The sequence below is a fragment of the Ochlerotatus camptorhynchus genome, unplaced genomic scaffold (genome assembly GCF_037179485.1).
Source record: "Ochlerotatus camptorhynchus isolate MF236.1 unplaced genomic scaffold, CSIRO-AGI_Acam_v1.1 ptg000211l, whole genome shotgun sequence".
In the NCBI taxonomy this organism is placed as follows: domain Eukaryota; kingdom Metazoa; phylum Arthropoda; class Insecta; order Diptera; family Culicidae; genus Ochlerotatus; species Ochlerotatus camptorhynchus.
This window is the reverse complement of record NW_027040701.1, coordinates 3,072,223-3,090,606: the sequence shown is the minus strand read 5'-3', so window position 1 is coordinate 3,090,606 and position 18,384 is coordinate 3,072,223. Positions and strand designations below refer to the sequence as shown.

Sequence of the window (18,384 nt, the reverse complement as noted above, 5' to 3'; positions counted from 1 at the left end):
GCGAGAAGCCAGAGAGATGTCATTACTGAGGTTATATGTTTTGAAATACTATGTTTTCAAGAACAAGTTTTTCAAAGAGTTACGTCTGTTTGTCTGTGGTTAGGCTGTCATGAATTATTATAGTCAGCGCAGCATTCTGCTTTGGTTCAAAATGCGGAATAACTACTCCAAAGAATTTTATAATCATCATCCGGTTTAAGATTTATTCATTACACATTTTATATCTTTTATTCTAATTGTATATTGAATAAGATGCTGTCCTAATTCGGCATGGACTGTTTATAAGAAATTTTGCTATAGTGGTTTTCAACCTTTTCCGTTCCATGCCCCTCTCCAAAAATGTCTTACCACCATTCCCCTTTTAGAAAAAAATGGTTGGCGCCTAAATCCTTGGAGCTATCTGTTAACAAAGCACATCGCATGTTATCTTAAAGGTCTAGTCTGGTACAATATATCATTATCGTCTGTAGATAATGAAAAATAGAGATTCACACAAATACGTTGATACGAATGGCAGTAAAGGGTGTCCACAGTTAAACTGCATCACTTAGAAGCGTTCGGAAAAAATGAGTCTCAACTGATTATCATGAAATATTCAGGGAATGTAATACTATATATAAGTTTGGTTTAGGTATTTTTATTTCACTCTATTTCTTCACCAAATCCAAATGCCCGAGCTTTCTTCTTAATTCCACCCATAAGGTTTTGTACAACGGTTGAATCGACAATTGTTTATGCTTTAGGATGCTTACGGAATTCGTGCTTCATTATAGTCCAGTATCTTTCGATCGGCCGCAACTCCAGTGTGTTTGGGGGATAGTAGTAGGAAGTAGTGACAAGAGGTTAGATCCGGGCAAAATATTATATGAACGTTGTGTGATTTGAGAAACCGAAACAGTCGTTTCTTCAGGCATTCACGCATGTTGACTTGGTCATTTACGGTTGTAGTTGTTACGAAACACTTGCTCCGTTTTCCACATCAACAAATCGCCTGCCAAATCATGAATTTCTTGGGAAATACGACACTTGCTGCTTCCTGAGGGACTCTGAAACATCGAACTTGTCTTTCGCAGTCACATACTGGTTTTCCGGAATTTGTTTGAAGTCCGTTTTTACGTATGTTTCATCGTCCATGATACAGCAGTGTGGTTTTCTCAATATGTGTGTGTACAGCTTACGTGCCCGCATTCTAGCTGTCCGATTATGTCGTTCATTGCGGTTTGGTGCTTTCTGAACCTTGAATAAACGTAGTCCTGCTCGTATTTTGGCTTTATGCACGAAAATTTTTGTTAGGTGCAGTTTTTTCGTGAAATCCCGAACGGAATAGTTGGGTTTGCGTTTGAAGGCAGCAATCACTCGCTTGTGAACTTGAACGCAGTACGGAACAGTTTTTCTTGCACTCACTTGTTTCTCCGAAACATTTTATGACACAAGAAACAGTAGATTGTTGGATTTCCAACATCTTTCCGATGGCTCGGTGCGAAAGATGTGGGTTGTTGAGGTGAGTGTGCGAAATTTTCTCTCACACACGCTGTTCCTTCGACTTCATTTTCAAAACTATTAGTAATTTGACAATAAAACTCACGCTGTGTAAACAATGCACGCTGAAGCCATCTCACCCAAAATTTCATTAAAATTAACCCAAAGGGCAAAATGTTACAATTTTTTTAGAGTGATGCAATTTAATTGTTGACACCCTTTATTACTAAGGTAGCTCAGAACTAACCCTGTGGATGTTCTTCAAACAAGTTTTTTGCCCAAAAAACATATTGAAGTTCAAATAGTTCACCCTGAAATTGATCGATAAAATGCTCCAATTCCGGACGGAAAGGCGATTCTAGCTACAATGCAGACAAGATTTTGTTTCGATGTCGTGAGATGCGCACACACTGAATAGATAGAAAAACAATTGCTGAAGATTTTAGATATTGAGCGCGATACGGGTAGATGGATTTATATGTGAAAATAACAGAAGATTTTACAAAAATTGATTCGCTGGCATGTGCATTTTTAAGAACAGCTAAGATACAGACGAACAATAATAATATATCCTGGGTGATACAAACAAAATTGATAGTTGAGACATAGATTATTAATTCGGATAATTTTTTACCCATATGAGTGCAGTATGTTGTTGTGAGATCAAAATACGTAGAAATAAAAGAAGAAATCCAAATAAATTATGGAGAGAATTTAAAGGAAATCCCGAGAGGATGATAATGTTTAGCTAAATTTCAAGGGAACTTCCTGAAAAAATCAGAAATTTCCTTAATATGTACTTCTATTCAGACTTCCATGCAATTCTGAGATGAATTTAAAGAAAAATCTTAGGAATCTTTCAAAGATTAATTTCCAAAGGGCCAGCTTTTACAGAGAAGTATTTAGAGCATTTTATAGATATTATCATAAGAATTATTGATAATACTAAGATAATTGTAGAATAAATTCTAAGAATTCCCTAGAGGGGATTCTTTAAGAGTTATGAAGAGAATTTCTAAGGGTTTATTATGGACAAAAACTTCTAAGGTATGCCAAAAAGAATTATAAAATGATTCTGGAGAATCCTGAATGCAACTCTGAAGACATCTGGCGGTGAATCTGAGGAAATTCTTGACGAAATTTCATAGATCATCCAATTGTTTCACACTTCACATTGTTTATGGTGCAGCATTTATCCATGTGCATGACATTTGCCGATCATGGTGACATGTGTTTAAGATATTCAGTATTTGAATAATTGTAATAATTGTTAACATTGTTCATATGATTTCAGGCGATTGCCTAATTGTTCAGCTAATTATCCTCAGTTGTAAAATAAGATATTACTACCACAAAATTCAATTAACTTAAGTAATCTTTACGGAAGATTATGGTTATCTTTTTATCTAACAATCAATTGCAATGCAATTACAGGAAAAAATGCAATGTTCGATAATTTGATCGAATTAAGTCTCTTGGCGCTGGATTATTATCGATGGGGTAATGCCTAGAGGTATACAACGTTACTTATTTACAGTTTTTAAGTCTGGTAAACCAAGAATAGAACGAATGAATTTCTATTCGGCCCTCTAATCAAAGTCAAAACCTAGGAACGAATTATAATTCATTCGTTCTAATCATGGTTTATCAGACTGCAAAGCCGTAACTAAGCAAGGTTAAACATCAAAGTTGATCACTCCCGTACAATATGGTGTACAACGTTTCATATAAATCAGCTGCTGCGTATATTGTCCTTCTATTGTTGACTGATTCAATAAAGTAAATAAAATAACTGATATAGTAAGTACTATATACCTAAAATTTACGATTCAAAATCTAACAGAATTACTGAATTATTCTTCTTGCTGCCAAATTTCATTCATTTTATGCATTTAGCCATATTTTATGGAATACGGATAGTTTATACGAATATAAATATCTGATGAGTACTGGAAATGCTCCATAAATTACATTAAAAGGTTTCTTGAGGAAATCCTACTTCAAAAATGTTTTCAACCTCGTAAAAACGGAACATATTTAAAAGCACGTGCTTACATGTGCAACCATTGGCAAGTTACCCTAGTTATAATAAATTTAAATTTAAATATTCTTTCAACTGAAAGGAACTTACCCAATTAATCCATGATCGATGTCTATTGGTGCACTATATGAATTCAAATTGCACCACTTTCACCACAATAATTAGGAATGATTAAATTTACTTTCATATCTTTTTCATTTTTGCCTTCTGGCACTTTCATCACCCGGTCATTCACTCCAGTCAGCCAAGAACCAAGCTCAAACACTGAATGATCGATCGTGACACTCTCATGAACAAAAGCCTGGCTTATCGGTGCGTGCAACCGCACACTCGATCGAGGTCATACCCGATAGCAAAATAAAAGGTGAGGGCAGCATACAATGCACCATTTTAGCACCAATTCAAGAACAAAAGATTTACAAAAACTAATTCAATCAAATTAAATTATCACGCACTGTGCATGGAACTAATAAAATCCTATCACAAAAACGCAACCAAAAAACTAATCAGCCATACCCAGTAGAAAAAAGCACGTCACGGCAGAACGTCGATGCACTTCCTCTCTCAACCAAAGCACAAAGTGAACTCCCTAAACCTGCACAGTCCAAAAAAGTAGTGTAATTTTCTGTTCAATATGATGCACATAAATGGAGCGTCACATATCGTATACGTTTACATTATGTATCATGTAAAGTTCTGACACATTTCATGCAATGTAGCAAATATTGTATACAAAAGCCCATCTTTGTAAACAACATTGTTTGCAAGTTGCTCGGTTGCGTGAAATGAAATACAAGTCTACGCGAATGAATGTTTACATCACAATTAAAATTCAGAATTTTTATCTGTGTGTACAATAATTAGGTATGAATAACTTTCTTTCATATAATTTACATGTCTTGCTTTGCTGGTACTGCATATTAGTTTTGGCTTTGCTCACACAATGGAAGGTCGAATGGAATCTATTCCTTTAATAACACGAATGGAATCTATTCCTTTAATAAAAATCCCTGGTTCATGCGCCACCGATTTTAAGTTTTAAAAAACCTGTTTAAAATACTGAAAATACCCAGGTAGGAACAATGAAAAAACACTTAGACACATAACAATTAAGGCTGGTAAGTTACTGCAGTAACTGGAGCACCTAGGTTAAAATTAAATGTAATTTATTTTGAATTTGGAACAAATAAAGAGTTTAAAAAAAAAGCGCGATAACACAACCAATTCTATAGAAATATTGACGCTGGGCAGAGGGTACGATTGTACTTGCCACGCAATTATACTAATGCAAAAATGGAACAGGCATCGAAATCTCTCAATTATTAACTGTGGAAGTGCATCTATACCACTAAGTTGAGAGCACGCCATAAGCTAATATGGATAAGCAATAGGATTGGATGCGAGGAAGAAGAAGATGTCAGCAAAGTTATATCTACTTACCTACTAGGAAAAGCATAAACTATTTCTTATAGCAGTATGGTAACATTCTAGAAGGAAATGAACAGAAAGACAGATTTTTCCATAGTAATTCCCAAATAAACTTCAAATGGTTTGTAAAAAGTTAGATTCTAACCAAATGAACTTAAATTCTAGGAGGCTAAATCAAAATCGGATTTGAAGCCGTTTGAACAATATGTTTCAGTAATTTCAAAATTAACATCAGTGAGTAACCCTATTTTATCCGTTGTTTCAGTTTAAAGAACGGTGCCTAAAGGAAATTTAAAAAAGAGTACGATATTCAACGATTGAGTATGCTTCTTTAGCAGTACTTATTCATAATCTGCATTGCAAACAGAGCCAAAATCCACAATTTTATAGGGCACTGACATTATTTTAACCAAATCCTTTTTTTATAATTTCGTTTTGGCACCTCTCAGCATCTATCAACTTGTGAGCGTTATGGTAATAAGTATAATTATTCAAACTTCAAATTTTAAAATCGACACATAGGTCAATTAATCAAACAAAAATAAGGGAGCTATTTCATGATACATATAAATCAAGATCGTTTTCGCAACTATAAAGCTAGATTTAACAGTATTTTTATGTTTTTTTTTTAATTTAAATTGAATTTTGCTAAATTCAACAGGAAACTGCTAATTCCATATCTCTGATTTGCCTTGCAAACAATTGCTAAGTTAAAGAGATAGCAACACAAACCGATACCTACTTACACGCTCAATTTCCTATCAATTATTAATCCGCACCTAAGAGCTTTTGATACCCAAATAAATTTCCCGGTATATACGATAAAAGCAGCTGCGTGAAAATCATACCCTCTCCAACCTCAATGATCTCGGTCGAAACACAATGACAATCTCCACAGTTCAACCTAAGCATCGGATACTCCCGAATCTGGAACACTTACACTCCCATTGCTTCGCTCCTTCTCTCACCTCGTATCCGAGTATTTCCGAGTTAGCTTTTTCCGGCATATGCAAGCAATGGGAAACACATTTTCTTCCGCGAACATTCCTCCCAATGCACGCGGAACGACACAAACATCCAAAAAGTTTAACAAAATCCTAAAACAATCTCACCAAGGTGAGCCGTCAGACAGACACTGGGAAAACACATCATTCACTCCTTTATTCACCACCCACCCAACCAACCAACCCAGCTACCTACCTCAGCATTGCCATCATGGTTCACGGTTCGTTCTCGTCTCGGCGCAAAAAAGCAGGAAGGTAAAACTCATTTCCATTTTCTCCCTTTATCCCAAAAATATCACTCTCCTGCCATGCAAAAATACACCGACGGAAATCCACCTAAGATTTTCCTTGCCCATGGGCATCGTCTGACTAAAAATCATTTCCTCGCGTGCACGTTCACTCACTCGCCGACTCACAGCAGCGCTCCGAGTGAAACAGCTGATTTTTGGAAACACGAACGAACCGTTCTGCCCCCGTTGCCCCTTCTGCCCTTTGTGACGTGCTTGACTCGCTAAGTACAACACAGCGCGGAAGCAACGTTCGTTCTGGGTCTTTTCGCCGCAATGTCAGTTAGTCAGTCAATGTGTCTGTGTGAGGAATGTCTACTAGAAAAAAAAAGAATACAAAACATAATGGTGATGATGTAGTGCAGAATGGTGCCGAATGGAGCAACATGAAATATGAAATTAAAACCGCTCAGAACTGAGTCACACTCAAGCTGAAGTTGAAGCGACTGATCGGGATAGGAGCTGCCTACACAGTTCGAAAAAGTATTGTAAATATCTGCCACTATGATGCACATAAATGGAGCGTCATATATCATACAAATTTACATTATAGAACGAGTAAAGATATGAGACATTTCATGAAATATTCCGAATATTGTATGCAACCGTCCATTTTTGGAAGCAACATTTCTTTCAAGTTTCTAGTTTACTTGAAAAGGATGTTCGCATGAGTGTTCGCATGCATGGTACATCAGTAGTAAAATTCAGACTATTTTTTCTGTGTGATTATGTGGTGGGGAGTGATGGAAAAAGGCTGACTATGCCAAACGCGAGCGGAGAATGAAAGTCTGGTCTGGAGGAACGAGGGGTATGATGGATGTTAGGATGAAAATAAATACCTAGGATAATTCTAGAGATGTGAAACAATCTTTTATGAGTCACAATATCCGTGGTTGAAGCTTTAATAAAGAAAGACATTTTTCATTTTATGGAAGGATAGAACAGTTTATCGAGGCATTATCTAATCTGATTGTCATCATCATTGCGCCTATTTTCGTATAGTCAGTTAATGATTAATTTGGTTAATACTTTTGGACCAGCTTATCCAGTTTGTAGACTTCTTTAGACATCAAACGTATTTCAGGACCATGTTGGTTTCATGGCTATTGATGGCCTATTAAATGTTATGCAAATCTAAAATATTGAGTATCTTAGATAAAAGCACTGACTGACGTTGTTATTTAGAGGGTGGTGGTGATCAGTTGTCATTTGTTTATTCTGGAAGGAAAAGAAATATAGTCGACTCTCCAAAACTCGACATTGAAAGGACTATCGAGCTATATAATTACCGACTCATAGAAGAAAAAAAGATGTTCGTCCATAATTTTAAGAATTATCCCGAATTATTCCATCTACTGTAATATCCTTCTAGAATCCATTTACGGCAGTTAACAGCAAAATCACAGAATTCAGAAGCTCTGCATTTGACATATCGAGTTGAAGAATCAAAATAACACTGTATAGACTATCGACCAAAGGAAACATCAACTTGTGGAAATATCGAGTTATGAAGAGTAGGGAGAAATGGTGTAAAACGCGCCAGTAGGGCTATATGAATAACAGCCTTTTTCAAGGTATTTTCAAACCAAATGTAATGGTTTTTCATCCAGAATAGCTAGCTTGATCTTTCATTTAGTGCAATTTTCTTAAAAATTGCTGCTTTAAAAGAAAAGTACTTTTCGATGGAATGTCTACTAAAAACCCGGTCAACAGTGCTCAATCGGTTCAAAACCGGATCCTGATCATCGTCCCAAAATTTGAACTAATTTAGTTAAAAACTGCACAACACATATGAAGTTTATATGAAAATTACTATGAACCAGTTCCACTCCAAATGACGAATCTATCTGACGTGACCTTTTCCGATTTGCATGAAACCTTGCATAATTGATTGTTGTGGTAAATTATTTACATTTGAGCTTAAATTCAGGCATTTCAAATTTCGTATAAAGCTTCAAACTTGCGTACTCAAAAATTTCAAAAAATCTTAACCCGAAAATGTAACTTCCAATCGAAATGACGGCTGGGACAAAGTTGAAATAATGAATTTTTAAGAAAAATATAAAATAGTTTAAAATATAAAAGAATTTTGGATAACGAATCCAGAATCCAAAAAAGTGTTTAAAGCTTGAATAAAACAAAATTACCCACATCAATAACTTAAAACAAATAAAAAGCTTTAAGAATGCTATTTTTTTGTTAAATTTCAAGATGGACACTTAACAATTATCAAAAATCTTTAAACAACAATTTTTGATGAATTTAAAAAAAAACTTGTTTTATTTTGTAGTTTTTGTTCAACTTACTTAGACTTTTAAAACTGATTTCCGAGCAAAAGTTAAACAAAAAGTTCAAAACTGTTACCAAAAGTTGTTGTTTAATGATTTACATCAATTTTTAAAGGGACAAACCTGAAATCGTCATAAAAAATTTATACGCTTTTTAACAAAAAATATTCAAAACATATTGAAGAGGGTCATTTTAAATAGGATATATGTCTCTAACCTCGGTCTAACATGAAGCCTTCAATTACATTTGATGCCGTATGTAATAATTGAGGTGCAGTCGATATTTCACTGTCAACATGCAAGCTTTGTATATTGATTAGGTACGACTGAAAATTGTTTAATTTCGCCATTTTAACATGAAAATTTTCCAGGTACGTGGATGTCATGTCTAATTACTGTACTCAAATTGAGTCTATAAATGGATGCAACTTCGTCCTATCGGAAATGAACCACACTCGCGTAAAAATTGATACACCCAACCGGGGGATGTAAGATTCTCTTACAATTATGTGGGATTCATCATCAGTTGATGTTAGTGGAGACCGCATGAACCGAGGATGCGATATACCTAGCTGCGGTCCAATGCAAGAAAATTGGAGACCGAAAAATGTAGAGTGTATTAGTGAGGTAAATTAGTTATGTCGAAAAAAATAGGAATCAGATTGCCGACTGGGCTCGAACCACGAACGTTGCGATTATCAGACCTTTGCTTTCTCCACTGCTCTCTCCATGCTTCTGATGGTTAGCCTAAAAGCAAACATCAAGCGCTCATTTTCTCGCATACTCGACTTCGTATACTTTTTCTGCTGGAGAGATTCGAGGCAAGTATGTGCGTCGTTCTACAATGTTCTACAATGTGCGTCGTTCTACAAGCTTACTGGTATAGTCTAAAGCGTAGATAGAACACGAAATAAAAAAAAAGACAAAAAACCATTACATCGCCAGCATGGTCAATTTCTAACATTCGTTGCGATGTTCATGAACAGAGGATGATAGGAAACGGAACTAACATTCATTGTAGTAGATTTTTGGTTTGCGTGTAAGGATGAAAGATACAGTGTTTTCTTTCTGGTGGATTAGATAACATAAATCAAGATGCTATTAGAATAAAAATAAAGCCAAATAGATCATCTTACGATCACACATATGCCAACTGTTAAGTCAACTGATAGCAAGCCGAACAATGCATTAGCTCCTAAGTAACATAGACAGATTTTCTTTGAAGATTTTCTCTTTACATCCCCACGGCCATGTAAAGACATTTCAACATATACATCGATAAAAGAAGCTATTACCCAAGTAACCAAAAGTTGTAATAAAAGGTTATTTGTGGCTTTAGCCGAGGGGGAGACACATCTAAATCTCAAGTTTAGATACTCAACAAATCTCACACTAGCGAATCAATCTTCGAAAAATCTTCTTTCATTTGTCGCATCTACTTGCATCGCTCATCATCTTTTTGCAGGAAATTTTCAGAATCGTCATCAATCTTCTTTCTATCTACTCAGCGTGCGCGCAGCTAGCCACAGCAAAACACAATCTTTTTTGCATCGTAGATAGAGTCGTCCCCCTCGGCTTTAGCAGCTTTTTTGAAGGTGTTCTATAGAATTCTAAGCAGCCTCATTTTTAAGTCGAACTTGAAAGTTCCGGTACCATAGAGCATTCTAAGCAGCCTCTGGCGGAACCTGAATGGAACTTTTAAAAAATAAATTAAGAAAAGTTTTTGTCCTCTAACATCAATTCTTAATAATAGAATTGGTGTTAGAGGACAAAACCCTTTCTTAATTTATTTTTTTAAAGTTCGCACTTTTATGAAAGTTATTTCTAATGGCAGGTATTAATGTGAATTGATTCATCAGCATTAGTAGTAGAGAATTGGAGCTGTTTAAAGAAATAAACCCAGTCCTTCTGCGTGAGAGCCTCAGCACGAACCGCTACGTCATCTGAAATATATTAAAGTGAGCTGTTGTCCCGCCTACTGTTGGAGTTCTCAGTGCCAGCTGACTGACTTGAATACGAAACACAACACCTTGATTAATTTTAAATTGGTGTTTGCCCGCATGGTATTCTAACACTCTTGTGGCGCAGTGGTTAGCAATCGTAGATCGCATGCCGAACACACGGGCTCGAATCCAGGAAATTACTCTTTAATTTTGTTTTTTTGATAGAATGTTGATGCACTGCATAAATATAAGAATTATGATTTATTCGGGCCACTGATCATTTCATACTTACGTACATTAAATTTTGTTACTAATAAAGACTTGTGCGGATTGCTTCATGAGGCTTGAAAGTTCTGTCGGAACTTTATTTAAACTTTATGGAACTTGAAAGTTCTATCAGAACTTTATTTGAACCTCATGGAACTGGAAAGTTCTGTCGGGACTTTATTCGAACTTGATGGAACTTGAAAGTTCTGTCAGAAATTTATTTGAACTTAATGGAACTTGAAGGTCGGAACTTTATTTGAACTTTATGGAACTTGGAAGTGATTTTAACCGTTGAATGCAGAACTTTTGGTTACTTGGGTTGAAGCATCTAATACGGCAAACACGTCAAGAAACGGTGTTGTAGCCAAGCTATTAACAAAAGGGAAAGTCAACGAAGAGAATCGATCAATGTTATTTAGGACCTAATGCATTGTTCGGCTTGCATAAATCCCGTTCACTAAAATTCGCAAAAACGTAGGTGAGTAAATGTTTAATAAAAAAATGAGTTAATGTTACTTAAATATGAGTGACATTTAGTCATCTATTATAAAATCATTCCACGAGTAACCTACGCTTTTGCGAGTTTGAGTGAACGGTTACGGAGTCAGTCTAATTTGCCTTGAAGTTTATTTTGACGGTAGGATTGACTGCATGCTATTTCTAAACAACCCAAATTTGAGTAGGATCAACTCATATCCGTCAGAAGTAGAGGTGGGCAAAACAGCTCATCTGGCTGAGTGGATAAAACCCATCCAGCTCACTAAAGGGAGTTGATTCTTTTGAACAGCTCTTCAGCTCACATTTAAATTATAGAAATTATGACACAAATTCAAAATCGGGAAATTAATTTGTGGTTTTAGTGCTCAAAACTGCATAAAATCGTGAAAGTATTCTAAACCAATTAATTTGTACCTTAGAACATGGTTTTACTTTTCAACGGAAAACGCCACTAACGCAACAACTGATCAACCACCAACCTAAATGCGCGCAAAATGTGCCAACAACAAAGCAGTAAAACAAAAAATGTATGCGAGAGAGCTACACGTATGTCACACGCGATGATATGATTGACATCGTGGAACACGATGTTACGCCTTTTCTCAAGCTATGCAATCCAGTCTACGTTCAAATTTTATTTCTGATGTTAATTCTCCAGAAGAATATCTGTCACTATTCTCGGCATCAGCTCCAGATCATCAGCTCAGATCCGGATATGGAGCTGAATCGTGAAGAATCGAGAGAGAAAAAAAAAAGATCCGAAGAGCTGGACGGGTCCGAGAGTTGTCATCCTAAACAGCTCCCAGTGAATCATTCGAGTCGATGATTCGGATCCGGAGCTGAGCTGATAAGCGGTAGGAGCTGCATTTCGCTTTTAGGTTATTTACTTTTGTGCGGATCTTCCGCTCCCCCAGAGAATTATGTGAGGAGAGGTGAGAGCTCAGCAGCAATAAGCAATACAGCAATAAGAGCCGGGTACATAAATAAATTGGATAATACCAGTAGAAAATTAAGATCGTGTAGCACATGTACATATTTTTCTCTCTCCCAAACAGCCGCTTGGAAGTTTGCTTTTACCGTTGGTGCTGTCGATCAGTAGGCACATGTTGTATTAAGCGCGCGTCTTAGTTTACGCGGAGACTGTTCAATGCGTAAGTGGAGTAATGGGCTGTATGAATAAAAAGAGTTTACTTTACTTACCCGTGCTTTTCTTACGGGAAAACTAAAGTAAACGCTTTTATTCATACGACCTAATGAGTCGTTTTTTGAAAAGTTTCGCTATTTGTGATGGATTGAATGGTTTAGACTGGTGATATCAGTGAGCTGATGAGCTACGGTTCCTAAAAAATGAACCGCGGGTCATCAGCTCACTTTAGAGAATCGAATCTATAGAACTGTGTACCGTGTTGACCAATCCTTTCACGCAAAGATAAACATTGTGCCTACGAGATTTTTCAGTGGAGTGAAAGGAAAAGCAACTTCCGCAATGTTTAAAAAAAAATTGGCATTTGCTTATGGGGTTTTCCTATAAAAGTGAACAGTTGCAGAGTCGTTGTCATCGCGAATGGATTCACCAATACCAAAACAAAGTGATCAAATAAAGTTCGTAGGTCGTAATTAGGAACACGTCTTAAAATTATGTCCCTAATGTTTGGTCCATAGTTATGAAGCGCTAAAAGCGTTAAAACTTCTAAATTTTCAATAAGAATGAAAAGTGTGATATTGAGCTTGCCATGTTTCAAAAGGTATATCCTTTCAATTCATGAAGTTATCAGGTTTTTTGAGTTTTGATGTTTGGGCACTGTGGAGTGCAAATTTCAAATTTTGCCTCAGCCTACTGGCTTATCTGAAAAACCCCACTTTAACTTTACTTAAAACATTAAACTACCATCCAAACACAAATGCTGCGCAAATATCATCATCAATCATGTTGCAACCCTTTTTCATATGCATTAATCAACCCATTTCACCCCACTCTCCCCTGTCAACCTATGATCGTTATGCTCCTCCGCGATTTCACCAACACACATCGTCGAGCCGCAACTTCATCGATCCACTCCAGTCAGCCCCAACTCCGACCGGCGTCGCATCAAGATGTCGCTCGTCCGACCCAGACAACAAAACAAGGAGCTAAAGCACACGTCCCAGTCCAAGGCTCGAGAGAGAGGCGAAACAGTACCTAGTCGTAGCGTACAGTAGTAGAACAAACCTTCGCGCACATGAGCAACAACCAGGAGGGGGCGAAGAAATGGGGAGTCGGATCGGTCTCTCCTTGTGCACCAAACTACAAGAAAAGCAAATCCAGGCAGAGCACAAAGAGGGGCCTGCAGCAGGGGATAGAATAAGCATGGCGAACAGCGGCGATATGTGCGATGGAAGTGGAGCAATGGTAGCAAGCAGCCGTAAAACGGCTCCTACTTGGTAGACGAACAAGCGAACGAACGACCACGACGACGGTTTCCAAGTTAGTTAGCCACGCGACTCTCGACGCGAACGGACGTGTGGTCGTTGGCGAAGAAAGAGTATAAGTTTTTCTTTCCTTTCTTCTGCTTGGGAGGGAACGCGCATTTCCTTTTGGGTAGTTTTCCCCGACTTTTCCCCCTTGGTGTCGTTCTATTTCGCCGTTGATGTTCGGTGCGCTGTGAGTAAGAATTTTGTTCTTGTGATGTTAGAAGTTTCTGGAGGAAACCGGCAAATCAGGAAAATGTGTGCCTTTAGTGAATTCGATAGGAAATGCTACTGAAGAAGCAAAAGTTACGATCAAAACATAATAAGCTGAATGATGAAAAAGGGAACTGCAATTAAAAAAGTCGAGTATTTTTATCTTAAAAGGATACATTTCCCCGTAACGTGATAAGGAACAACGTTTTCCAAAGTGTTTGAACAGCCGTCCGGTTTACGTCAACGTTTTGAATTTCAATTTAAGCTCAATTAAAATGGTGTTATTGAATATCCTTCGACCACAAATGATTGCGCTGTGAACTGGCGCCATTCATTGGAAACTTGTTTGGTTTGTCAGACCATATCTCAATTGGTATCCTTTCGCTAGTTGTCTACAGTGATACGATATCAGTTTGTCATTGCCACCACCCCAAGCAAATAACCCGTTCCATTCAACCGCACAACACGAACACAGTGAAGAGCTTCAATCCTCAAAACAAAGTCCACCAATCAATCCAACATTTGTTTGAATACACGCACGAGGAACGGGAGTCAGATTGTGTGGTTTTGTTGATGAATCACGAGAAAGTATTATCGTCAACAGTTCCGCGTTCGCTACCGACGATGATGATACCCAACAGTAGTGATAAAGCAGCCATTGTGTGCTAGGGATAAATAGCGCAGCTGTTGGCTAATGGTGCAACCAACGAACCCAATCGGCAGAAGAAAGGATATTCACGACACCAGCACTACACGACACAGTCAATTCGAGCATAACGAGTAAACTTGTTTGCTTCCTTTACTTGGACTTGGAAAACGATTAGGGAGATGTTAGTGTGGCAATAGAATAATACTTGACCCAGTTGGAAGTAGCCATCGTTTGACAGTGAAAGCCCCTCACCAGTTAAGATGAAGGATAACAAGCGATTTTATAAAGCAAGGTGAGTTTTTTTGGTCGTTTTTGCATAAAATTTAAATTGACCTTCGCAGTAGCGGTTGGTCAACCTGAATTACACCCTTCTGTTCGGTCAATCACTACTTGTTAGGGTTTTAAGCAATCAATCAAAGTTTCAGTTTAGCGGCGCCGGTGGTGTAGTGGTAAGCGTGATTGCCTCTCACCCCAGCAGGCCTGGGTTCAATCCCAGTCGGCGCCGCCGGGATGTTCTGAGGCATAACATCTCTGATCACGCCGTAAAGTAAAGCCGTTGGTCTGCGGTTCATGAGTTGATGGTTCGATAGGTATGGTCCAGGTGTGGGAGCTGCCTTCCTGACGTCGGTAGCATTGGTGCTCAGCTGTTTTCCGTGACCGACGAAAAACAAATCAAGGAAAAAAGTTTCAGTTTGGCTTCTTCTTCTTCTTCTTCTTCTTCTTCTTCTTCTTATTCGAATTTCAAGCTAATTGCATATCGCATATTAGCTTTTGCGTGCTCTCAACACAGCGTTCTAGATGCGCTTCCACAGTTTTTCGATGCCTGTACCATTTGCATGCACACTTAGAAAAAACTAATTTTACACGTGACGGAATCCATCTTTCACATAAAGGATGAGACACAACTGTTCGATAAAATAGCAGCGCATGCCGACTTTCATACAAAATGGTCAACTATGACATGATGTAATTTTGTTAACTTATGATCAATTGAGCTGAAACGTTCACCAAAGAACTACAATTTTACGATTACAAAATATTAAATTTTTGGAAGCACCTGCCGGAAAGTGTTACAATTGTTCAAAATAATAGCTCAATTGATCATAAGTTAACAAAGTTACATCATGTCAAATTTGATAATTTTGTATGAAAATCGGCATACAATATATAATGAAGATTTGTAAGACATGGAGAAACCACCAGAGCTTGACAAACAACGAATTGAATAAATAGTGATTTCCCACAATAAATACAATGGGACTGCAAGTTTTACGGGTCTTTTGGTCTGAGGCATTGTTTCAAAAACCTTTGCCCAGCTTTACTATAAGTAAGCTTCATAAACGACTTTTTAATAACAACGTTGTATATTTTCTTGTAGGTCATATCTATATTGCGAAGACAGTGGGACGAGCAAACATAAACAGATAATCTAGGGACAAAAAGATAGTATTACAATGTCATACAGATAGTCGGAGTTAAACCATAGTGTACATAGGCAAGCAAAGATAAGCCTTAAATTAATACTCTTAGATGACACAGTTGTGAATATCGAATTGAAAGTTTTCGGAGCAAACTGGATTCTGTTGTCATTGTACCATTGTTGTACTTCCCGGCTGTAGTGACAACTCGCAACATCCGGCCAAAATGTCACCGGACCATCATGTGACTGGATGAAGGGCAGAATTTGCTTCTGGAGACATTGGGTTTTGTAAACCTCCGAGTTCATCATTTTCTCAGTGACGGAAGCCTTTATCTTCTCACCGCAGCTGCAAATTCCAGAACATATTTTTGCGTGCGAATTTATCCGCAAAAACAAATTTGAATCTGCAAGGCACACCTCTTCGAGCCTTCGCCTTGTAAAATGTTGTTCCTGGAAGCTGTCCGAAATCGGCCTTTAAACAGGGACTTGGTCAGTAGGTTGTCATACAGTTTTCGAGCACTGGTTCTAGCTAAGGTATTCTGCTTAAGTGATCGATTTGGTTGCCTTCTGGTTCGGTATAGCTTTAAGCCTTCGCGGTAGCGAATTCGCTGCACTGTACTACGGGCATCATACTTTTTACTCAAATCGCTATCTGACATACCTGGGTCCATTGAGCTGACGGTTGGCAGTTCCACTCCGGCGTTTACTTGGAGGCTTCCGATTCGTCATCAAGGTTTCCCTGTACTTTTTGAGCACGCGCCATACGGTGTTTCTAGGAAAATTCAACCCTTTAACCAGTTTGGACGCGGACCACGATGGATTTTTACGCTCCTCTTGTATAGTGACTGTCGTTTTATGAACTGAAAAAAATACGAAACAAACAGACGTCAAAAACTTCCGAAAACTTTCACTAGGAGCGCTGTAATAAGCAAAAGAGTTTGTTCCATAACTAAGTGGACCATGGTTTAAGTAAAGCACACACATAGAAATAACTTATTTTACTCGTTACGGAATCCATTTTTAAAATAAAGGATGCGACGTAAACAAACATGTCATGAAATATTAAGTGCAGACTGAAAAGATCGTTACTCGACGAAAAGTACAATTGATTGAACTGATTTTCGTGTCTGCCATGCAGTGTTGGCAAAATCATCAATCAAGTGATATTTTTCCGCTCTCATACGCTCTCAATATCACGCGTGATATAGGAACAAAATATCATACTTAATATTGATTTTACAAGCTCCTTTGATATTGCGAGGCTATTCACAACGTGCAAAAATCAAGCGGAGAGTTGACTAGACACAAAAATCATTCCGTTGCACATCGTTTTCGTAGAAAGAGAACGTATAGTATGCTATCTCTTTTTACTGTTCACCGACACAAGACACGAAGTGACTGCTGCCAGCCGTTATGGAAGTTTCGGTTGCGTTTGGGTTTAAAGCAAAAATCATTAAACTCAATCTCACCACAGTTTGTTGAGATTTGCAGCTGGTGAGTTTCGTTAGCTTGATATTCCGAGCTGCGATATCACAGCTTGCAAAATCAACCGCAGCTGTATGCTTGTTGATTTTTGTCTACAAAAATCAAGCGTGATCTTGGGCATTGGTGAGATTGGATTTTTTTTATATTTTCCCAACACAGCTGCCATGACTTAATTTTATGTTGAAATTGACGCTCATACACGCAAACCGAATTTCTCTTACATCCAATGGAAGGTTGGATTCATTTCATCATCTGCATATGTTTCATGCAATAAATGTAATAACAGTTCTTGCAATGGACAGCAGCGTACACGCAAGTTTTTTTTTTCAAGAATGCATATATAAAACGTGATGATTTTCTAGACGCAATGCATTCAGGGAAACAAGCTTTGTTCGTAAATTAAGCTAACATAAAAATTTCCACATTACTGAATCTGTTCATATTACAAAACATTTCAAATGCTGCATACTTTTCATGCAAATCTGTAATAGGATTTTACATTTCCCGGATGGGTGTATATGTCAGTCTCAGAGCACCAAAATTTACAGGATTTTTTCTAAGTGTGCATTTTTTTTCAATCGTGTAATGGCCAACTTCACGCATAAAGTAATAACAATCTGATTAAGAAACTGTCCCATAATTCAACCCACAACAGAACCCAAACGTATTGGTGAATAGGAACAAGAATTACTTGTTATGAAAATGTATTATTGGGTTATGTACTAATTACGTAAGCACTTTTGGGAGATTTTCCAACCCCTATTCCATCGAATATTTGAATGGTCTTATGGCCATGCTTACGTAAGAGATTTCTGAGACCCCCTCCCTCCCAGTAAGAAAACGTAAGAAAATTTCTAACACCCCCTCTCTCCCTCAGTGCTTACATAATCATTGAATGAGAGTGATGCACTACCGTTCCCATAGCAAAAATCAG

General features: G+C 37.6%; 1 protein-coding gene across 16 annotated transcripts in view; it reads left to right on the top strand.

The window, feature by feature from the left end:
• Positions 1 to 18,384, top strand: part of Ndae1 (Na[+]-driven anion exchanger 1) — a 162,164-nt gene that overhangs the window by 53,552 nt on the left and 90,228 nt on the right. For 7 of the 16 annotated variants that reach the window (XM_065224417.1, XM_065224420.1, XM_065224419.1 and 4 more), the window contains exon 1: positions 14,806 to 14,837. The exons of 1 other annotated variant lie outside the window; for it this stretch is intronic. In XM_065224417.1, coding sequence (XP_065080489.1) covers positions 14,806 to 14,837 — 32 coding nt within the window. Of the gene's footprint in view, positions 1 to 13,512; positions 14,838 to 18,384 lie in introns of those variants that run through there. 8 more of the 16 variants (XM_065224413.1, XM_065224410.1, XM_065224405.1 and 5 more) reach the window with 5 other exon arrangements.